The sequence below is a fragment of the Orcinus orca genome, chromosome 10, assembly GCF_937001465.1.
Source record: "Orcinus orca chromosome 10, mOrcOrc1.1, whole genome shotgun sequence".
NCBI classification, from domain to species: domain Eukaryota; kingdom Metazoa; phylum Chordata; class Mammalia; order Artiodactyla; family Delphinidae; genus Orcinus; species Orcinus orca.
Window position 1 is genome coordinate 27,574,901 of NC_064568.1, and position 24,983 is coordinate 27,599,883.

The 24,983-nt window shown below is 41.3% G+C and overlaps 1 protein-coding gene across 3 annotated transcripts in view; it reads right to left on the bottom strand.

Annotated features, from left to right (window-relative positions):
- Positions 1-24,983, bottom strand: part of PTPRG (protein tyrosine phosphatase receptor type G) — a 731,646-nt gene that overhangs the window by 225,673 nt on the left and 480,990 nt on the right. For all 3 annotated transcript variants that reach the window (XM_033424736.2, XM_004267970.3, XM_004267971.3), the window contains exon 5: positions 4,850-4,945. In XM_033424736.2, the coding sequence (XP_033280627.1) occupies positions 4,850-4,945 (96 nt within the window). The remainder of the gene's footprint in view (positions 1-4,849; positions 4,946-24,983) is intronic.

A 24,983-nucleotide genomic window follows, 5' to 3' on the forward strand; every position in this document is an offset into this window, starting at 1 on the left:
TCTTTGTGTCTGATGCAAAGATTCAGAAGCGATTAAACCCAAAAGGGTCTAACAAGGAAGCTGGAAAGAACCACACGAGAAAAATTTCTAAACACAGATGCTCTTAAAGAATCATGCATTTATAATTCTAAAGTTCAATGGAATCAGGAAATCAATAAAAATAAAATTTCTGGCATTCAAATAACAGTAGCAACTGGGTAGTAAAACACCTGAGGTTTCCTCCCCATAACATGTTCAAAGATAATCATGTGCTTCCTCAAAAAAAAAAAAAAAAATCCACAAAAATCAAACCTATAAAACCACAGTAATCAAAATTTAAAAAAGTTTGGGGATCCCAAACCTCTAAGAGCATCAGACTGAAAACCATTAATAAGGGTGCACAGTTCGAAGACATTTCGATGCTGGTGGGAAAATGGAGGGACGCGTTCCAAGAGGAATGATGAAGAAACAGATTGGAAGAAGGAAAAACCAAATCAGAACCCAATTCTGAGGGCGATCATAGAAGATTCTTGATCTAAAAAAATATAGGTCAAATGGTAGTTCTAGTTTTAGTTTTTGAGGGAACCTCCCACTGGTCTCCATAGTGGTTGTACCAATTTACATTCCCACCAACAGTGGAGGAGGGTTCCCTTTTCCCCACACCCGCTCCAGCATTTATTGTTTGTACAAATGGACTTATTTACAAAAAAAAGTAGAGTCACAGATGTAGAAAACAAATTTATGGTTACCAGGGGTAAGGATAAATTGGGAGATTGGGATTGACATATACACACTACGTATAGCACAGGGAATCTTCTCGATACTCTGCAATGGCCTATATGGGAAAAGAACCTGAAAAAAAAAAGTGGATATATGCATATGTATAAGTGATTCACTTTGCTGTACACCTGAAACTAACAGAACATTGTAAATCAACTATACTCCAAAATATATTAAAAGAAAATAATTTAGGTCAAGTTAAAGGTAAAGGTCAATCTGAGGATTGAGTACTCTGTGCTCTACACAGATGGTCCCTAACTTATGACTTCTTTGACTTTATGATGGTGTGAAAGTGACACACATTACTTCAGATTTTGATCTTTTCCTGGGCTAGCGATATGGTGAGATACTCTCTCCTGACGCCGGGCAGGGTAGTGGGCCGAAGCTCCCAGTCAGCCACTGGATCACAAGGGTAAACAACCAGTACTCGTCCAACCATTCCGTACCCAACCGTTCTGTTTTTCCCTTTCAGTAGAGAATTCAGTAAATTCCATGAGACAGTCAAAACTTCATGTTGTGTTAGACTTTTTGTTAAAATAATAGGCTTTGGGGCTTCCCTGGTGGCGCAGTGGTTGAGAGTCCACCTGCCGATGCAGGGGACGCGGGTTCGTGCCCCAGACCGGGAGGATCCCACATGCCGCGGAGCGGCTGGGCCCGTGAGCCATGGCCGCTGAGCCTGCGCGTCCGGAGCCTGTGCTCCGCAACGGGAGAGGCCACAACAGTGAGAGGCCCGCGTACCACAAAAAAAAAAAGGCTTTGTGTTAGATAATTGTGCCCAACTGCAGGCTAATACAAGTGTTCTGAGCGTGTTTAAGGGAGGCTGGGCTAAGCTATGACGTTCGGTAACTTGGGTGTATTAAATGCATTTTCCACTTAAGATATTTTAAACTTATGACGGGTTTATTAGGATGTAATCCCAACTTAAGTCGACAAAGATTTGTAACCTTAAATCAAAGCTATTCAAATCTTTTTGAGTTATTTTCAAAGCAAAGCATCCTTCGACAAATTGCCTTATCATTCCACTGTCATTTCAACTGTCTTATAAACCTAGGTTTTCATTTCTTACTTCTTCAAACAGATAACCCAAGTAGAGTGTTATCAGAATAATATATTAAGAGAGCATTTTAATAACTTTTGGCATTTACATTTCCACAGGAATTCAAATCAGGCTAACTAGTATAGTGGAGATTCTATTTTAACGAACAGAAAATAATTAACTTTGTACTAATATAAATTAGCGAAACAAGCAGTTATTTATTCTCTTTAGTGGTTTAACAACAAATATCTCCATCCCTCGCCAATTTCATGTTTTAACTTCTTTATTTAAAAAATCCTTTAAAATCAGACTTTCCCCTTCCTTTCCCCTATAGCTTCTAGAAGGCTGCGAGGCCAAAGGTGTGTGAACTAGAATAGAGGTGTTCCTTCCTCAAGATGCATGACTAACATATGTTGGAAAACTGTAATAAATATTCCAGTCAGGAGTAGCTATGAAGTGAATGCGCCTTCTAGCACTGGGTGGGCCCAAACGCATAAAACCACGTGGGGCTGCCATGACTTGTTTTCTTCCATACCTGGAGGCGATCCCTCCTTTACCAGTGTTCACACAAAGCACTCAGGGGAAACCCAGCTCACTATATTTCAGCACTGAGACTGACCTTCAACTCTGTCTGTAACCAAAAGATGTCAGGCACTAGCCAAAGTTACTGGGGTCCAGGTTGGAGTCATGATCTCAAGGTCATGTTGACAGGAAGTCATGAAGAAAACCGCCTAGAGACTGTGTTGCCATGGGAATTCACACCCCCTCCAAAGGAGACAGAGAGTCACTACTCAGATCTTGATTACTGCAACATCATCAGGAAATTTTATGTAAAATCTTCCACATTTAACTGAAGAAAATAATTGTAAACACTACGTAGCATCCATAATCATGTCCATGAGCCACAACAGGACCACCTGCAGGCAACCTATCCTCTCAGCCAACATATGGTTCCCTGGTCAGCCATGTGTCTGCTAGGTTTGTGTTTGCTTTGGTGTTTTGGAAACATAAGAACCTCATCATATCTAATCACAGCAAAGGCAGTGAGAGAGCCAAAACAACCCAGCATCACAGGCACATGATCCGGAAGAAAAAAGAAACAAAGATAATGAAAAATGGAAAGTGTTAGAAAATTATTCTAGTGTGTGGAGTAAGTTGGCATCAAAGCTACAGCAACTGCACAGAAATTAGCCTTGCCTAGACATGCACTGGTAGGTCATTCACATCCTATCACTCTGGAAAATGAATATGTGAGTTTATGAGCACCAAGTCAGACCACAGCCTTTTACAAGTGGAAAAGTTTCTCTATTCATGTCTTTCTAGCCATTATCACATGGGACTGTGACAGCGAGGTCCTCCTAGTGGGCAGGAGCTGACTATATTCATCTTATATATTTAAGGTAGCAACTGGTACCATATCTGGCATTGAATCACTGCTGAAACAATCATAAATACCTCTTCAATACCAAAATGTAACATGCCAGGTTTGAATTTGGAAATACAGGTCAAGATTTCTCTATTTGGGGGAGAAATACCAAACTCCCAAATTTAGCATTCTTGTTAGAAAGATTCAAAACACAGAGATCTCAAAATACAGGTTCTAACGAGACTGCCGTATTAAAATAACAATACCGTCTTCTTTCCACTACATGACATAGTGTGAACTCTGATGTATAAATGCATATGTGGACTTATAAAGAAAACAAAGAAAGCAGCTCAACACAGATGCTACCTAAAAAAAAAAAAAAAAAGAAAAAAAAGAAAAACTATTCTATTTTATATTATCTGCCCTCTATTTTGTGTCTACAGGACAGCAAGTCAAAATTTAGAGGACTAACCAGATGAAATACACATTAAATTTCTTTGTATTTGAACTACACTCGTGTCCTGGAAATACTTTAAAAATCCAAAACCTGGATTTCACACTGAGGTCTTTTGCTGGTTTGTACACCAATGTGCCCCCCCTGCCCAATACTTTAATTGGGCTTACATTTAACAAGAGTTTCTAGAGCCGGAAAAATAGAAAGCTTTTGGGTAGAGCACGCTGTGAAACAGACCTGCCAGTACTCATAAAAACATTCTTAAAATTTATTTTCTATAAAAAGGATGACCTATAAAGGAGAACCTGGTTGGACTGGACATGGGTGGGCATGACAGGGAGGGAGGCAGGGGTAGGTCTGATGGCAGGGCTGCAGGAGTAGAGGTCCAGCAACATGAAAAACAGTGTGCTAAGAGGACAACAGAAAATAAGAGGTAACTATGTAAGTGGAAACTGTCTAAGAATGGAAGTTCAAGTGACCTCAGTATTGCCTAAGGCAAAACAATCACGGTTCAGATGCAGAAGGCGTCCAGACAGAACCCAAGTGAACTGGCAACAGCACAGTGCCCAGAATAGGCTTCTGTTCGTGCAGAGAAGACACATATACCACAGGGTCTCCACCCCATAGAAACAGGGATGGCTGGATACAGATACATATTTTATTTGGCATTTACCAAATGTCTACTGTGTGCCAAAACCCACACTAGGGACTTCATTTAATGAAAATGTACTAACTTGGAAATGGTCCCAATAAAAATTTTAGTTACCATGGGGATTTCTGGCGGGGGTGGGGTGGGGTGGGAACGAGGTCTCTTTAGGTAAATGACCAATGCAATTTATTAACCTACTTGCAAGTAATGTCAAATTTAAAGTTGCTCCAAAGAAAAACCACTTTTTTTTTTTTACATCAGTCTCTTAATATGCTGTAGGAACCTGTTCAAGACGCTTCAGCAGTGAAGTAACTTAGATGATAAATGTGTTCTTCAATCTGTGCACCAGTCAAGTAGCAATAAAATCAGAATAATTCATGCAAAAATTTTCATTATGTTTCTAAACATACTTATTTACATTTTAAATCACACATTAGACAATATGAAATATCTTTCATTTCGACAGGTGTGAACTAGAAAACAGATGCATTCATTAAACATAGAACAATTCGGTGAATTAAAAAAAAAATACTCAAGAGAACTCTTTGGTTGAAGTATCAATACTTAAGCCCACCGTTAACTTACCTGAAAAAATATGGCCATGGCTCCGATTATTCTGTTTTCAGAAATGGCAGTTTGAAAGCTGTCAAAGTCATCTGGATTGTAAAAGAAAATCTGCATCTGTAGAAGAACAATTAAAAAACGTATTAGGAAAATACATTAGGAAAACCTATGCAGAAGTAGAGAGAGTAGTACAATGGACCCAGATTCCCCAACATGCTAAGATTTTGCCAAAGGTACTCATCTATCCGTACTTTTTTCTTTGCTAAAGTATTTGAAAGCAAACCCCAGACATCATATCGTTTTACCCCTACATACTTCAGTAGATATCACTAAAACACACATCTTTCCACATAACTACAATGCCTTCAGGCCACACAAAATAAGTAACACCAACACCTTCTTATTACCTAATACTCATGTCATGGTGAAATGTCCCTATTAAGAAACAAAATTTTAATGCAGTTAAATACCATGAAGTAGGAAACTAAGACTGTGAGATTCAGTCCCTATGTTAAAATTATGAACGCTTAAATGGACACATGTTTATAGATAATGCCCATTCCAATGACGAGAATCTGAGGGGGGCTCTCAGTAGCTTTGAGAAACAGTCCAAATGGACTATTTTAGTCAATCAAAATAGAATATAGTGGTAATGATAATAATAATGCTTAATAGGGCTTCCCTGGTGGCGCAGTGGTTGAGAGTCCGCCTGCCGATGCAGGGGACGTGGGTTCGTGCCCCGGTCCGGGAGGATCCCACATGCCGCAGAGCGGCTGGGCCCGTGAGCCATGGCCGCTGAGCCTGCGCGTCTGGAGCCTGTGCTCCGCAACGGGAGAGGCCACAACAGTGAGAGGCCCGCGTACCGCAAAAATAAATAAATAAATAAATAAATAATGCTTAATATTTTTCAGTTTGCAAAAAGCCATCCCATTCATGATTTCACTAAATCTATCTAACAATCCCTGTGAAGACTGGGCAGAAATTACTACATTCAGTTACAGATGAGGAAATAGTACTTCAGAAAGTTGATGCCGACTTGGTTAAAAAGAAACATCAGTTGATGAGTGTAAAGTCCGGGTGCTCTCATCCCAACCTTAAATACCTTCTCTTACATGTGGCAAGGGTTTCTCACTCAAAAAGCAGAACACGGATAAATCAACTTAAAATAATTATACAATTTTAATGTCTGCACATTCCTCAATACCTGAACAATTCAGAGAACAAAAACAACCTACAGAGTATTCTTGAGAGACTACATATGTGATAAAAATAAAAGATCTGGGACCCTATTCCAGCTTCTTCGTTTACTTGCATGTGAGTCCTCAGGCAAGCCAGCGAATTTCTAAGCATCATTCCTTCCGTATAGAATCAAGCGCTTACCCTTGGTAGGATGGGTGTGGGGATCAAACACGTAGGTGCAGGGTACAGTGTGTAGCACTATGCCTGGACCTTAACTGTGCTCCACAAATCGTCATCCTTGTCACGTTAACTTTTGGCAGGTATCCTTAGATGTCTAATATGAATGGGATTGCACTGAATCTTCTAGAATGGCCCCTACTCTTTCCAGAAAATCCAATCTCCTATATCATTAGCTCTCTTCCATGACCTCTATTTTCCCACTTTTCCAAATGACATGATGCTATTTTCTGAACAACCACACCCCAGGTGGAGTATGGAGACTTGATACTAAATGATAAATTCCCAATGGGAAAAGGGAAGTCAGAAAGACAAGCTGAAGTACACGTCAAAGGTGAACAGAGTCCTGCTGACTGAATTAACCAAGACGTTAAGAACAAGGTGACATATCTTCTCTGAAGGGTATATTTAGGGAGCCCAAATCAGGACACTTTTAAGGAAAAGTTAGATAACCAAGTGGATGGGAGAAGGATGGGTAGATTCTTTTGGAGAATATTCTTTCTTACGGTGAATTATTTTCCTTAGACTCTGCATTCCCACTGACGCTGGCAACCTCTTATACATGTGTTGCCTTTACGTCTGGACGGCTACAGACATCATGAATTTACTCTGAGGAAAAATCCATTCAATGAGGTGCAGATTAAAATAGTTTAATACTGGGTGAATTGCTTTGGGGACAATGCCACTAACCCAAGAAAGAAACTCTGCATAAGTATATTCAGAAAATTACACTTAACTTTCCTTTGAAAACCCAGGCCCTCAAATGAACTAAGTTCACAGAAGGTTTTCTTATTCTTCAGCCCATGAGCAGGGGTAGCATTGTTTAACGCATCACCTGAATAGTGTGTGATACAAAATACTTTAAGATCTCTTCAAGAGCATTTTCATTTACAACCGGGTGAGGAAATTCATTTTTAGAAAATGTCTTTGAGTCATGGCTCCACCCGTCAGGATAATAAAATGTCTCATAAAGAGAACAGCAGCCATAGGTCTGAAGTATCAGCTTTCCTTGCTATTTCTCTCAAGTTGTAGTCTATTGAATTATGTTAACTTTAAAGGTATCTTAAATATGAAAGTAAATAAGTAGGTGGAGTTTTGCCGAGAGGGCACTGGACTTGAAATCATTTTGTTGTTACTGTTGATGAGACAAATTTAGGCACAGGCTAGAAACCTATTTTACAAAAACATCTTTGGAAGGGATTGGGGTGGCTGCTGAATATTGCGAGGAAGCCCATCAACCTTCTGTATCTGCTCTCAAGTGCCACGTTCAGAGCCTTCCTTCAGGCTCCCCCAAAGTGCGTTCTCTCTAATAATGTGAATCGAAGTCAAGCTTACTGTATAGCAATCCTCTTCCTGTAGAAACATGGTGAATTGAAACTGAAGAAAAGACCTGGGAAATCGGGCAATAAAGAGATCTATTAACTGTCCCTTATATTCTTTACACACATCACCAATGTATATTTTACCCATCTGCATTCTTCCTCTCTCCCTCCAAGCAATTATCTTCCCTGAATCACTTAATCGTTAGGTGGAAGAAAACACACCCCTTTACCAATACATACTTAAGCGTATCATTTCTAAGAATAAGGATATTCTGTTACATAGCCACAGTAACATTATTAAAATGAGCAAGTTTCACTTTGACACAAAATTTATTATAGACCATTATTTGGTTCTTGGTCCAGGAATCCAATCTAGGACCTAACTTTGCATTCAGTTGCCATGTCTCTTTATACTGACCCCTCCGACCCCCAACTTTCACCTGGGACGGTTACTCAGCCTTTCTTTTTCTTTATTTGGTAGTTTGAAGTGTGCAGCCCGGTTATTATGTAGAATTGGGGTCGGTCTCATGGTTTCTCATGATTAGACTCCGGTCGTGCCTTTTGGGCAGGGGACCACAGTTGTAGTACTGTGGCTTCACAGAGCACCAATCTGCCCAGCAGGAGACCCTTCAAACAGATTCCTTTGTCATTTTGCCATGCTCCCATCATTTTTCATCCTTTAGCACCTCCTTATTAGCTGGCACAGATGTTCTAACCTCACCTTGCATTTCCCCTGTTCCAGCCCTGGAATTGGCCATTTCTTGACTGAGCCCTGGTTTCTTTTAGTGAGGAATGGTATTTAAAGACCAAAGAGTGTGAACTCAATATTTTCCAAATATGTCTGATATTGGAACACTTTGGTTCTTCAAGAAAACCGTACAGCTTGAGGCTCTGTATGTCTATTCCAACCAGGACAGAAAACTGGGTCAACTTGGTGTAAATGAATGTCCCTCCAACACAAAGAGTGCCATGAGATATGTAAGTCTCCCCAACAACAGAAACAAACTGTATGAAGGTCAACCAAAAAAGCCACTGGTAGACTGTGGGTAGACCAGGGTGCAATGGAAGGACCAGTCCTATGAAGTATTTCAAACTCATGAGCAAGAAAAACAGGCCTGGTGGATCATTTAATTTTACCTCGTGCAATGGTTGGAATGGAAAAATCTGCAGGAATTCCTCTAGCCAGATCAAGGTGATAGATAACATCGAGTATAATGTGACATAACCTGACATTTGGAAAACGGTATTCTACCCCGTCACTGACCAGGAAGCATGTGCTCAATCATACATAGGGAAAATGGCTGAATGAATGACAACACTATCAAGTAACGGGAGGAAGATGTGATGGGTTCTGTGAGAACAGGGTTGACAGCAGTCAATGCTCTCGTGTTATAGGGTCCTAGCATGATGTATACAGAGTCACAACAAAATGCCCACTCGGCTGCCCTTTTCTCCTGCTGTGTTCTATTTCCCCCCTTACATTTAAAACTGTCCTAGCTGCAGTTTGATTTAAAACTATATATATGCCAGGTTTCCAATTTGTATCACTATCTGTGTTAAGCTGAATAAATAAAAATCAACAAATCTGAAAACGATGGCCATCTGTACTTTTCTTCATGTTGTTATTTTTCAAATATTTATAAAGTGCCTACTGTATATCAGGCACTGTACTCTCATTCATTGATACTCACTGAAGTAGGTACCACCATGATCCTCATTTTACAGCCAAAGAAAAGAAGGATTTCTAAAATTACAACACTCTTTAGGACGGAGGGTGGGGTTGGGATAAAAACGAATTGTTCCGATCCTAGTCAAAGCCTTAATCACTGTGCTTCCTTCCAGTAGGCAAAAAAATTTGCTTAATGCCTATTATGTATAAGGCACTATGACAAATGAAGACAGTTTGCACTTGGGAAGACAAAAATATCAATAATAAGACAAGGTTCACATTTTTTTTTGAATGCCAAAGTTGAGTTGTAGATACATGTACCACAAAAATGCCTAAAGTAGTAAATGGCTCATGGTCACGTAAGGCATACACTAAATGAATACAGAATAATACAGGCAATGGGCAAGAGGGGCTATTTTCTTGAAGGTGGACTTCCTATTCTCTAATGTGGTAGTTGTTTGTGTAAGTCAGCTCTCACATCCCTGTCGTGATGGCGGCAAGAAGAAATGATCCCAATGCAAGAGTGGAAAATCCAGCAGTACTTTCTTTGGTGATTTAGAAAGCTCTACATTTTAATTTCCTCTCAAAAAACTTACATAATATTTCTCCAACGTGTAACCCCCCTCACGTACATGGCCCGAGAAAAAAATTCATGATGAATTAAGGAAATGGCACGCAGACAGCCCAGAGGAAAGGCCATCTACCGATAGATTGATCAGACATTTCCAGGATACTGTCGTTCATCTTCAACAGAATGGAAGAACACATAGGAAAAGCTACAGGAAAAGAACAGGTGAGACATAAACACAGTGAAATAAAGATGGTGACTAGAAAGGCAAGAGCAGAATTAATAAGAGGCAGTAGATAACAGAACTGAAGAGGCAAAATGTATTTTCCTGATCATTCTTAGGGCTACCATGTAGTCAGCCAGTTGAGAACATGGCAGTGGGCAAAAAACAGTTGCCTAAGAATAAAAACATGTAGCAAAGACAAAGTAAAAATCCCAACACAGTTCATGATCTGCTGGTTCCACTTGTTGGACGATTTGCAAATGATGGTGTCAGAATTAAGGTTTTGGATAATAGGTTCTTACTCTAACTTAATTTTTAGATTATGCTGTACCTTCACTACTATATAGCCAGATCACACACACTCAACACAACACGTTCTAATTCTTTCATTCTGCCATTGCCATCAGACAGGAAGACTGATGAGGGCAGGAAGGCTACCTGCCTAGTTAAAGGTTGTGTATTGAACAGTGCTGTTCTTGTAAATACTATTAATTCATATTTTGGAATGAATAAAATGAGTGGGAGCTCTGGGTAGCTAGCTGCACGATAGTCAGATGATAAAGCCACAATCAGTATAATGAGGTTCTTGCTATCTCTAAGAATAAATAACATGAGTAGCAGGGAGAGATCAGGATACTAAGAGAATGAACGGACTTAAACTGCTGGAGAAAATGTTCAGGAAGGCCCAAATATAAGCCCAAATCACTATGAAATGCCTAAGTGGACCCAGGTATGGGTCTGCTAAACCCAGATTATATTACTTTCTCTTTCATCTGCAAGGAATTTCAAACTGTTTTCCACCCAAGCAACTCCAGTCTGAAATTTTAACACTCCCAACACAAGAAAATCTATCCACTTAAATTATGGAGAAAAATGATAAATACACACTATATATATTATATAACAAACACTCTGAATTCAGAACTATGATATGGGTATTTTGTTTTATATCAATGAACAGTCTTCACTCCCAGTTACTTTTTTAAAGGGTCATGATTATATTGTTACCCCCTGTGATGGTTAATTTTATGTGTCGACTTGGCCCTAGCTATGGTGCCTGGTTGTTCGGTCAAATATTATTCCAGATGTTGCTGTAAAGGTATTTTTAAAAAAATCTATGACTACTATTTAAATCACTAGACTCTGAGTAAAGCCAATTACCCTCCATAACGTGGCGGCCACGTGCAGTCAGTTGAAAGCCAGAGGGTGCCCTGAGAGGAAGGAATTCTGTCTCCAGATTGCAACACAGAAATTCGGCCTGAGCTTCCAGCCTTGAGACTTAAGCCTGCAACATCATCTCTTGCTGGAATTTCCAGCCTGCTCTGTACACTGCATACTTGCCCATCTCCACAACTGAGGAAGCCATTTCCTTAAAATCTCAATCTCCCTCCCTCTCTGTCTGTCTGTCTCTCTCTCGTATATAATCCCTATCGGTCCTATTTCTCTGGTGAACTCTGACTAATACACCCCTAAATGTCACTACTGATTTTAAGCAAAACACACCCAGACATATTTATACGTGCCTGTGCATCACATTATAAAACGGTTCTGCAACCCTGTTCCTTTTTGAGTTTCTTTGAGCTCTGAGCTCTGTCCTCTTCATTCATTTCTAACAAGCCTCTCCCCTGCAGAATGGGGCTACATTCTATTATATCCTACTACAACCCAGTTCACACTCTCGCGACTTACAGAAAAATATCCATGAACTTGACAGACAACACAACTGGGTGATATTAAATGAAGACCAAAGGACATGGGCTACAGCATCAGACCTGATTTGTATACGGAAGACACCTGAGATCTCTAAGGCTCAGTGTCCCCTCTGTCACATAGAGGTAATACTGACCTCATGGGATCACTGTAATAACGAATCACTACTCACATGTTTGGGAAAAGTAAGAAGACATTCAACAGCTCCCACTGTTTATTAGTATGTATCTTTATTACTTTCTTTATGACCAGAAGGGATATGCAAATAAAAGTGAAAATAAATCGTTTGGGCCGGTCAACAATCTCAATGAGTCATGCCACAAGGTGTAGCAAAGAAACCTGTGTGTGGGCTTCACACAGCCTTCATTGAAAGAATATTTTTAGAAGAACCGTGGCCCAGAGAACAGCAGGTATTCAACATCTTTACGTGCAAGGTAGCATTTAAATAAACATTCTGAAACGTTTGCTTTATACAGTATCATTAATCACAGAGTGCACTAATCCTTAATTATTTCCCTTGCTCTGTAATATGGAATTATCTTCAACTATATACAGCAGGAATCCAAATTTTGGGAGCAGGAGAACCCAAATTGCACAGCAGGCCTATGACTCCTATACCTTCAGGTGTCAGGGTGTTTTGGGGATCCCTTTTAAAAGTCTCTGCGTGTAACTTGTTTATGCCATTATAAGTCTATTTATTAGTTGATTTTTGGAATTTCTGGCTCGGTGATTCATCTGACTAGTCAAACATTTAACTTTTGCACTCGTCTCTTGGTAGGGAAAAGTTCAGGCTCTTGCTTCCAACAGTAAGGGATTTATTATGCATGATTTGTGGAGTTATGTCTTACAGTTCAGCCTCAGTTTGGACATAAGTGAGGTAGGTTCAGCATCTGGCTACGTGTTGGTTAGATTCCCTCATCACAGACGCAGGAAGGAGGGTAGTAAGTTCCAGCTCTCCAATTCAATAGCTGTGTGAGCTGCCGGTTGAAGTTATTCAGCCTCTCCGTGTCCTAGCAGCCCCATGAGGAAACTGAGGGTCAGAAGTGTGTCACTGGGCTACACTGAGGATTAAATAAAATAACTCAAGTAAAGCACCTCCCACGGCATCTGGCTTACGATAGGCCCCCTATTGTTTCACGTGTCTTTAAAAATTAGTTAATGGGGGAAAAAGAGAAAGGGGAAAAACACAAATAAGTTAGTGAAAGGGTTGTTTTCAATAAGCCCAAATTGGAAACTACCCAGATGCTAATCAACAATGGGCTCTCCAATAATTGGAAACCACCCAGATGCTAATCAGTGACAACTGTAGTGCCAATGTAGAATGCACTACAATGGCAGGTAATGATATGGACGGATCTCACAAACCATGCTGAGACAAAACAACCAGAAATTTTCTTAAAAAAAAAAAAAAAAGGACATACTGTGTGATTCTGCTGGAATGATGTACAAAATCAGGAAAAACTCTTGCACTCAGAGGCCAACACAGTGGTTACCCCTGGCGAGTGGTAACTGGAAGAGGGATCTTGGGGAAGGAGGGGGCGAGAAAGTGCTCTTTCTTGATCTGGGGTCTGGTTCCAAGTGAGAAAATGCGTTCAGCTGTACGCTGATTACTTGTGAATTTTACTCTTTGTGTATATTTCGATAATAAAGAAATAAAATGAGTGAAAAAGCTGTGCTTTTGAAACCGGGATAAACAAAATATAGTCTTCTCCTATAATAATGGAGCACGTCTGACGTTGCTTCCCTGCTCTGTACCCACTGCATTCAACAGAGGCTGTTCTAAGCAGGGGGATAAGGCTAGGGAGATCTTACCTGTGTCATAGAGCAAGTTAGGGTGGCTGGCTCAGAGTGTGCAGAATCACACCAGCCGAGGACTAACTAACAATTACATGGACCTAGCACTGCTTCTTTCCACCCTTTCCCTTGAAGCAGACACTGCAAAATGAAGCCCAGAGGCAGCAGCGGAGGGCTGCTTTAATGGATCCAATGCTTACAATACTTTACGTGAATTAATTCCTTCAGTCCTTGGGGTCTTTGGAGGGTAGGTACTATTATAATATTTTCCCCATTTTATACAAAAGGAAATTAAGGCTGAGATATTGGGTCTTGTCTAAGAAGTAATAAAGCCAGGATTCAAACCCAGGCATTTGACTGCACAGCCTACACTTTAAAAATCCTCTGCACACAACATCCTGATCAGATTTCCCATTGGCAGAGAGAACTACCTATTAGTTATCGCTAGGATCCTAGCACAAAGCTTCCAGGGTAATGGTTCTCAAAGAGGGGTGATTTCTGGACCCCAGAGGACATTTGTCAATATCTGGAGCCATTTTTGCTTGGTGTCACTAGGGGGTAGATCCTACTGGCATCTAGTGGGTAGAGGCCAGGGAGGTTACTAAACACCGTACAGTGCATAGGACACTCCCCGCCAGAGCAACTAATTATTTTGCCGAAAATGTCAATAGTGCTGAAGTGTAGAAACCTCACCTACACCCACTGCCACACAAAGTCTAGTCGATGGATGTGGTAAAGCTCTGTTTTCCTTTCTCTTTTCTACGACCGAACTTGCAGGTGGAACAAGTCTGCTGTAACGGGGCTCAAAGATTGGAGAGTCTTGCCCTTACCTGTCAACTAGTAGCTTCAAGACCTCTTTCACCTATTGCAGTTACTGTAATAACCTTCTTCTCTATTAAAACAACCTTTCCTTGCTTGCAGAGCTGTTTTGTACATAAGCTTCTGGTTCTGAAATGCTTAACACCTTGGACACAGCGGAGGGGAAGGGGACCACCTAGGTGCATCTGGAACTCATTTGTATTTCAAAAACACGAAAATAACCACCGCAGCGTTTGTGCTCTTTGTAACGTGAAGCTTTTTAGAAATCGCTTGTACTTGGGAGTAACAGCCGCATGATTCACCATGAAATAAAGTCTGGAAAATCATTTTGGATAAATGGACCTATAAATTCAATAGAATTTCCATGACAACATAGACTGCAACACTCAACCACAAATAAAAGGCTATAAATCATTCCAAACCAACGAGGAATCAGCAATAGGTCTCCCGTTTTGAAATACAAGAAACCTGAAATACAGTTTATTTGTTACTGACTCACCCGAAGTTCCCATTATGGTTCTTTCCTCATTTCTGATATTGTATTTTCTACCTCATAATAGGTTCTGGGGAAATGATGCTGCCATGAATTTGCAATCAAGCTTAATAAAATTAACACAGGTATAGAGTTGGTTGTGTCCCCTCCCTTTCTCCCAGCCAGAAGCCTGCAAGAAAGCTTGTGCGCAAAGAAAAGTTGTGCAGTTTTATCCAGAAAACTGCATTTTGCCCTTTGCAGCTAAATGTTGCCAAATCAGGAGGGTCTCCCTAAGAGACAGGTTTATGCAAAACATTTCTGAGAACACACATGCCAGACAATCTGGACGCTTCCCAAAAGCTTTTTTGAGTTCTATAAATCAAAACCACACCCTCTAGTGTTCTAAAGGTAATCTCCGCAGTGAGGCATCTTTTAGATTAGTTTGGTCCATTGAACTAGAACATTTAAAACAGCTCTCTGCTGCTCAGGCCTTCTGTTTAATTCTGGTGGAGGTGCGCTTACAATGGACTCTGCTAGGTCCCGTGTGCTGGGACCTCTCCCACTGGGTGGTACTGGCCCCAGGACCAAGCCCATAGCAGGTACTCATTAAATGACTGTGGAATAAATAAATGGAAGGAAGTTCTTTTTCGCACGGGAGGAAATGCATTGCCTTGCTCTATTCGAACCCTCTCTGATTTCAAAGTCTCCCTTATAGCCAACAGCTTTGGGTAGATAACTGGTTGGTAGAGGACGGAAAACCAATTTATGGAGCTACGGATTTGGCTTCCAGAAGGGCTGCACATCTCCTGAAATACTGCCAAGGGTGGCACGTGTGCACACTGGACAGTGTCTATCTCTTTTCATCAGATAAACTCTTATGGTTCCTTCTATTACCACATGCTGATAACACTTCAAAACACATTTTCAGTCTTGATGTCACGTGGTCTATGGCTTTCATCAAAATCGTCAAGGGCTCTGCAAGCCAGAAAGGTTAAGAGTCACTGGTAAAAACATACAAACAAACAAACAAACAAATAAAAAACAAGTGAACATGCCTCTATGAGCACAAAATCCTTTCTCTAAGACAGATCCCTAGAAGTGGTTCTAATTGTCCCTGGAAAAGGGGACACACCTTTTGTATTCTAGTCAATAATAAGAAAACCTATCTTCCCACACCACTGCTAACATTGGATTTATGAATCCTTTTTCACACATTGGGTGAACACTCCTGTTTTCATTTTTTAATCTTCCTGATAACCAATAAGAATGAGGATCTTAATTCATTTTTTTCAAATGATTTTCCTTTTTATAATTTAAGGAGAATCTTTACTCAGAAAACTGAGGCTTGGCCACAAGTGTTGCAAATACAAAGACAAATATACAAGTATATTTATTTGCCCCATATTGTTGGTATCATGGGAAAAAATTCACATGTATAATAAATAGGAGAATTAGTAAGATAACCGAGGGAAGAGAAGAAAAAAAATTGACAAGTAGGCACTGACACAAACTTCTTGAAGATGTATTACTCATGGAGAAAGTCAAGAGGCAAAATAAATACACATTTGACTTTTAAGATGCCATACAACAAAATGTTTGCTGTGTATGTATATGCACAGATATACAGAAACTAAGGAAAGTTAAGAAAACGATCTGGAAAATAACATAAACTAACAACAGTGGTTTTCTCTAGGGACGGGATTGGTTTTGAGCTAAGAAAGGTGGTTTGTTTTATTGCACCTGTTTAAAATACTTGCTGGCTCTAAATAATAGTTCATCTGGCGGGGGACAAGAAACTTAAAATGAGGGGGGGAAAAGAGAAAAAAATCAAAAAATAAAAGAACAAAATCAAAATCCCCACCAACCACTGCAGAAGGAGAAGGTGAAGCTAATGGATCCATTTGGGGGGCCAAACTCAGAAAATCAGTGTCATCAGCAAAGCGCTCCAAAGGAAGGAATCCATCAGCCCCTAGCGGCAGAAAGCACAGCATCACACAGGCTATGATTCTGCTCTATTCCTTTTTTTTTTTTTTTGCGGTACGCGGGCCTCTCACTGTTGTGGCCTCTCCCGTTGCGGAGCACAGGCTCCGGACGCGCAGGCTCAGCGGCCATGGCTCACGGGCCCAGCCGCTCCGCGGCATGTGGGATCTTCCCGGACCGGGGCACGAACCCGTGTCCCCTGCATCAGCAGGCGGACTCTCAACCACTGCGCCACCAGAGAAGCCCGATTCTGCTCTATTCCTGACTTCACTTTACCATGATTCCCTCATCATTTATTTCTGCCTGCAGTGAAACACACGACTATTCAAGCTTGCTAACACTCTGAAGAAGAAAAAAAAAAAGATGGAGCTACTGTTTCTGATATACACAGACTATTCAATTCATTTAATACAGCTGCTCTGTTGAAAAGTATATTTATTTAGACTAATAGTTTCCCACCTACCTAGCCATAAAATTACAGTGTGCACACCTAGTAAACACACAGTACTAATTCTCCCAGACCATATCTTCGGTCAGAAAAACACCAACGAATTAGGGAGCAAAACAAGGCTGCCCAAAGCGGGGGAGAACACTAGCTCTGCTGACGTACTGGGTACAACCTAGAAGCGATGATTTAGGGAGAAGCTTTTAGGAAGTGGTTAAAGGCCTCAGAGGTAACGAGGACAGAGTTCTGCCACCATCATTGCTCTGATCGTAGTTCAAAATATTCTTGGCTGAATGACTCTCCTTTCCATGAATTCACCAGAGTATGATTTTGGATTTCAGAATCTTATAATCAGAGCAAACACACAATGGAGTAGCAAAGATATGTTTAGAAAATATAAGTTCCAGTTCAAGCTCTGCCTCGTCTGGTGTTAAAATCGGAGGCAAATCACTTAATATTTCTAGATCTCTGTTTCCAAACATGGCAAACTGAGATGATGGTATTAGGTTAGTTTGGAGGATGATGACTTAAGAAAAGGTTTGATGATTGACTGTAAGTGTACAGGTCTGGTGTTAGGATTAAACACTACAGGGAAAACAAGAATGCCACAGAACCTACGGGATGATATTAATATCTTCTTCCTCATTATTACTATAGCTATTATAATTATTACATGAAAATTGTTTTCAAAAAATAAATTTCTCTCTTCAACTCACTATGTAGTATTAAATTCGTTGACTGTATGACTTGCGAGTGAGTCCTCTGTTGATTAGATTTTCCCATTTCCCATTCTGTTCCATATTCCTTTTCCCCCAACATTTTCTTACGAAAGAATTTTAGACATAAGCGCAAAGTTGAAGAATATTACTGTGAACACTTATATATCACCACTTAGATTCTACCATTAATATTCTAAGAAATTTGCTTTATCAAATAACAATCCATTCCTCTAGCCATCCATTTTATCAGGTACTGCATTTTAAAGGAAAAAAAAAAAAACAAAAAAACCCATCAGCATTATTCGGCAGTCAACCAGTCAAACTAGTAACCTCAACATTAAGAGAAAGCCAGGCAATGTTTTCCACGCTTCGGGTCCAAGCCAGAGAATGCCTTGCTGGTTTGCAAGGGAGTTAATAACTCCATTAATGAGAACATCTTGAGACTCTGATAGCTACATCTCGGCAGGGAACTGTTAATAATTTGGAATAAAGACAGTTTAAGGGATGGGACAAAAACAACAAAATATCAAAGCTATGGCTTTAAGAAGCCAAGAGTCTACAGGAGACGGTGTCAGCCAATAATCATGTTATTGATGGGCTCCATTCATGACTATACATTAAATATAACTGTGTCCCAACACTTGTTTCACTTATCTTGAATTTATAATACATAAAACGTAACCGTGAACACAAGCAGAAGTCTATCCAGGAAGCTTGGTTTATAATCTTCAAATCTGAGATTCAGCCACCATAGAGAGTCTTCCCCACAAAACTCCAGCCCAAAATCTTAAAGAAGAAGGCACTTTAAATCAAAAGGAGCTTAAAATTGGCTGTCTTAGTTGGGATTCAAGTAGTGTCATGTACATTACTAGGGAGATTCATGGAGGTCCAGAAGCATGATTTATAATAGCAAAATACTATAGATAAATTCATTGTCAATCAATAAGAAAATGACTAAATAAATTGGGTGCATACTGTGGAATATTATGCAGCTCTTTAAAAAGAATGATGTTGATTCTTATCTGATATGCAAGGATGCCCATGATATACCAATGAGTCAAAAAGGTAAGTTAGGGAACACTATGTACATAATCGTCTCATTGTTCAAGTAAAGGAAAAAATACAGAAGCACAAACAGGGAGGAGGAAAAAACACGTGGAACAATCTAGAAGAAACGAAACTATGGTCTGAGAACTGAAAATGGAGGGATAGAGATGAAACAATGGCTTCAATTTTTACTTCGTAAGTTCAGCACTGTTTAAAAATTTTTTTAATGAGGAAAACGCCTTTTGTAAATATTAAAAATAATAAGCAAAAGACAGCAACCGCAAAGAAAGACTAAAACAGGAACCAAACAGTACACGGATGACAAGATGTCCCATCAAACTTGATGCGGTGTTGCCATGCATGTAGAACAGTGCCCTTCACAAATGCACTTGTAAGTAACCTTGATAAAGTTTCAGAGCGAGCACTCATGTAGCACTTTCTGGACCCCAGAAACCCCATATGCTTCCATCTGATCAATACCCTCAACCAGGAGTAACCATCTCCTGATGTCCGACAGCAGAGGTTCATTCTCCTGACCAGATGGCTTTTAAGCTCATTCTAAGCAAGAGATGCTACGATGCTTTAAAGCAAATCCTCTCTTTCGTACCAGGCCTCAGTCCACATTGTTACAAGACTGAAAGCGGCAAGATCAGTGAGTTCTTATTCTCTGGTTTTCCTGTGGGTGATGGGGGTTTGCTGGAGTGTGTCAGGGTCTTTAGAGACAACCTTTTGAGCTATTTTCAAGGTGACTGCTGGGAGGTGGCTGGGAGGAGGTTCCAAGGAACCAGAATTTGAGACACTCCAAGTCTCAAAAGCATCGTCCACACTTCTGTGAGCTCCACTTAGAAAACAGCCACGGGGCTATGAGCTTTACAAAAATTAGGGAACTTTTTCTTTTTTTTGTCATGACAGCTCTAACAGGGAGGTGCCTTCATTTTAAAGACAGGAAAAGGGAGAAACAGAAAAGTATAGAAGCTGCTTCAGGAAGAGCTGGTGAGCAGTCAGGGACCCAGCCATGCTTCTCCCCAACAGACCAGACACCTGGGGATGTGCCCCATGGGACCCATCAGATACTGCAGGATTATTCAATTCAGCCCATCAAAGCAGTTCCACCGTGGAGCCCTCAGCTCTTTCTGGTGTGATGATCACTCATGGGCACCAGGCAGAGCCCACCCAGCAGACACCATCATGCAGTTCAGAGCAGCAGAGAGCCTCGCTCTGGGATCTCAACTTGAGTGGGTTCTGATCACTAGGGCTCTGTTTTCTTTCTTCAGAGAACCTGCATGTGGTCTGTCTCAACAACTGCTTTGCTTCCAGTTCAAGCTCTGTCCTATCTGCTAGATGCTGTGAGCACTCTGAATTCGCCTGGTCCCTACTCCCTACTAGGGTCATGCTAACCAGCAGCACCTAGGCATGTACCGAAGCCCAGCACAGACCCACTGCCCACCTACTTGTCACAGAAACTCCCCAGAGCCATAAACGCAGGCCAAGAACAAGAACCAGCGGAGTCCACAGGAGGTATTACCTGGACACTAACAAAATGGAGGAGAGGGGAGGGCTTTAGAATCAAAGAACAGACCCATTTAAACTGAACATCCAGCTCCCTCTTCACTATAAGGCAACTTACTCTGCTTCCACAGTTACTAAGTAGAGGTTAGGAATGCAGTTGTACCAGACACCGAAGAACTACGGCTAGGTAAACACAATTTTCTATCCTGTTTCTGAAAGGCTGGATCCGTGGGGATGTGCATGCTAGGGGAAACACACCCGCACATGCATTGCTGTTTTCAAAGGGGTCGCCGGTAGGGGTTATATTTTTATTCAGGCCACTGTATTCCATCCTAATATAGCCCATGCCCTGGTCTAAAGGTTGGCGTATTGGGCTTTATTATTCCTTCAAACCCCTACAGCTCACTTATTTTTAACACGCTGGCTCAATAACCTACCCACGGATTCCTCCACTTGATTGCCTATTTGTGCTGCATGGAAATACCATTTTTTTGGTTCTCAGTCTAAGAGCACAGGGTGGTACAGAACATACAGCTCTCTGAAGTTCCTGAGTCTTAAACAGCACATTAAGACTCATCTGGAGCTCTTGGGCATTAGCTTTTTGGAACATTAACCGCACAGCAGACTGATTCCCTTTTGCAAAACCATTCTGCTGGGTTTCCAGGCCGTCAACACCATGGCTCTTGGAGCTGTGAACCTGTTTGGGCACTGCTTTGGCACAGTCCTCTTTGCGAGTTGGCATCCATGGCAGCAAAACTCTGAGTTCATTTTCCAGTTTTGTGAGCTGTTACCGGTGTACACGACCATGTTAATGGTTGGGGATGAGAGAAAATGCACTGACTGATGTGGGGACATGATAACACTCTGGGGTGTAGATATCCCAACACATCTCAGGAAACAGAGTTCTCTGGATGCCCCTGGTCAATCAACCCACAAAGAAGCATTTCTCTGAAAGGAAGAGTGATACTTCTCCATCTTCTTGAGCAAGAAAAAACAGCATCAACTGGAGGATGAAGGATGGAGTGAACTTTAAATCAGAATTTCCTAAGAACGCTCCCATGTCCAGCTGAGAAGGACTGTGGCTTCTCACCATAAAGATCAGCAGAAAAACCTCACAAACTGTCCTGTAGGTATGACCAGGGTTTACTACCCCCTTTCTCTAAGATAGAAGGCCCATGAAAACCCTGATCTTGGGACTGCCCTGGCGGTCCAGTGGTTAAGACTCTGCGTTTCCAATGCAGGTGGCACGGGTTAGATCCCTGGTGGGGGAAACTAAGATTCCACATGCCGCGTGGCGTGGCCAAAAGATTAAAAAATAAATAAATAAAATCCTGATCTTAATTGCAAATATCTCCCAAAATAGTGAGTGAAAACATTAATTTCAGGTCTGCCATCAGAATCATTTGCATTTTTCTGGAAACGTGGATAGACCCTTGTGTTCAGATGAAAGACCATAAATTTTTATCTCAAATTTATTCCAAAACCACTAGCTTGCTTGAAAAAAAAAAAAAATCACATTGTTCAGAGAGCATATTTAATGTGCTCTGGGTCTTTAACTCTCCATCCTACCTGTCGTCTTCCTTCTCATGTCCATGGATAGCACAGAGCCTTGAGTAAATTCAACAAAAATAGCTTGTCTTCCTCACATTCTCCACCAGCAACCACCCCAAATAAAGACGAAGTCCAGGCAAAGCACAGCAAGTGCCAGGCCAGCACTGTTTAGCAACAAAGCCATTGCTCCCTTTCTAAACCAGTGATTCTCAAACAGGGGTGACACTGCTCCCCAGGGAACACTTGGCAACATCTGGAGACTTTTTTTTTTTTTTTTTTGTGGTACGCAGGCCTCTCCTGTTGCGAAGCACAGGCTCCAGACGCGCAGGCTCAGCGGCCATGGCTCATGGGCCCAGCCGCTCCGCGGCATGTGGGATCTTCCCGGACCGGGGCACGAACCCGTGTCCCCTGCATCGGCAGGCGGACTCTCAACCACTGCGCCACCAGGGAAACCCTGGAGACATTTTTGATTGACACGCTGTGGCGTGGGTGCTACTGGCATATTGTAGGTAGAGGCTCAGGATGCTAGTAGACACTCTACAAGGCACATGACACAATAAAGAAATATCCAGCCCAAAACATCAGTGCTAAGGTTGAGTTGCCCTGTTCTATTTAGACTCACTGGACAATGGCTCAGAAGCTCCTCATACACAGAATGTAGCCCATCACTTACATCTCAGTGGCGGTCAAAAACCTCCAATATCATGACAACTGGACTAACGTTTCCTCTTTGGCATACTCCCAAATCAATCCTGTCTGGACAAGATGTCCACATCATGATGTTTGTCTACTGGCTGCTGGGTTAAGAAGCACACGATACACTTGGGTACGAACACTGGGGCTAATGCACGATGGCAGAGCTGTTAGAGCCTAGGGCTACGGAGTCACATGAACTTGAGTTGGAATGCTGTTTCCACTACTTTCTAGCTGGGTTAACTTATGCAATACTACGGGTTGAACTGTATTCCCTATAAAAGATGTTGTAGTCCTAAACACAATACCTGTGAGTGTGACCTTACTTGAAAACAGGGTCTTTGCCCATGATCAAGTGAAGATGAGGTCATGAGGATGGATTCTAATCCAATATGACTGTGTTCTTATAAAAAGGATAAATCTGGACACAGACACACACAGGGAGAGAGAACGCCTCGCGAAGGTAAAGCAGGTGACGCATTTGTAAGTCAAGGAATGCTACAGATTGCCGGCAAGTCCCCAGCAGCTAAGAGAGAAGAACAGAGCAGGTTCCCTTTCAAAGCCCTCCAAAGGAACCAACGCTGCTGACACCCTGATCTCAAACTATTAGCCTCCAGAAGCGAGCAACAGTAAATTTCTGTTGTTTTAAGCTCTTCCACTTATGATACTTTGTTAAGGCACCCCTAGAAAACTAACATGGGGAACTTTGCATGTGTCTTAGTTTTCAGTATCTGTTCAGTGGGATTAAATATAATAGCATCTAGTTCTTGAGGTTGCTGTGAAAAGCACATGTGACAAGATAAAGCCGACAGACTAGCCCGAGTTAGATGCTCAAAAAGCAGGAGCTGCTCTCGCATTAGCACGCCTGCCCTCAGTGATTGCAGCCGTTGTAGCTCCACTTCTGCTGCACCGTCACCTTTTTTTTTTCTAACACATTTTGCAATTCTAATCCAAAATGTAAAAAAGTAAGTACGGTGTCATCTTTAAAATGAGTGTAATACTATAATAATAGTCCTATATAAATTACCACTTTAAATTTTGCAATGCAGTGAAAGCGTGGACTCAATTCCACTAACACTTGAAACATAATTGGGCCTTAATTACAATATTAACCACAATAGCAATTTATGATGTGAGTGTATCAGTGCAGAACAACCGGAAGCAGGAAAGCTGAAGATGTAATTCTACCTGGAAAACTCCTACTCACCATCTTTCACGATTCAAATTAAGTGTTACCTGCTATGTAAAGTATTTCCTGACTAGGACGCCTGACCAACCAGCCGGCCTCCCCACAGGAGCCCAGAGGCAGGGACTACTTTCTGCTCCCAGTATAGGCTGTAATTCAGCCTTCAAAAGTCATCTGTAAACTTATTTGGCAACACACGTGCCTTTCCTGTGTAAGCACTGTAGAGTCAGGAACCACATCTTTTTCATCTTTGAATGCCCTGTCACATGTTGTCACATGGTTAATAAATTTAAAAAAGAATGCAGTTCTGTTAAGACTGTGAAATGTGATTTTTTTTAAAGGTATAAACATAATAGGGATTCCCAATTTGGTTTCATTTCCATAAACCGGAAAGAATTCAAATGTCCCAAATGTCCCAAAGAGATACACGTTAGGCAGCTCCCCCCCAGTCTCCACTGTTAACCTTGCCTCTTCTTCCTTACAGCCTTCCCGGGCAATCAGGGGAAACGAGAGACTCCTAGAAGAATCAGATTTGCCTGATTCTTTTTTCTTCGTCAAATTATCTTGCCCACGTCTCTCTCCCTGGAGGTCCCCACTACCGTCAAGAAACAGCAAGCTGATGAGATCAACTGATCCTTACAAATGAGTTTGTGGACACTAATATCTTAACAAGCTACTCTGAGCACGCGACATGTACACGGGAGACCAACTGGAGAGAGAAGATAAAACCATAATCCAAAATAATAGGTAACTAATAATGGACATCTTCAATACCATCAAAAGCCTACCAGAAGATTCTGGAGGCAGACAGGACTTTTCCCTGGCTCAGAGCTATAGAAGCTATAGAGTTTTAGTGTCCCAAGAATACTCCTCTAACCCAGCGAGCACTGGATATCAGTAGCAATTAACTTTGGTCACGAACAAGCAAAAGGGAACAGAAAGGACCAAAGTCAGTAGAGGGAGTACGTAGGGGTGAAGACGAGGTTACTGACCAGGAAGAAACACTAGGGAGACGTCAAGGGTGGTGGAAAT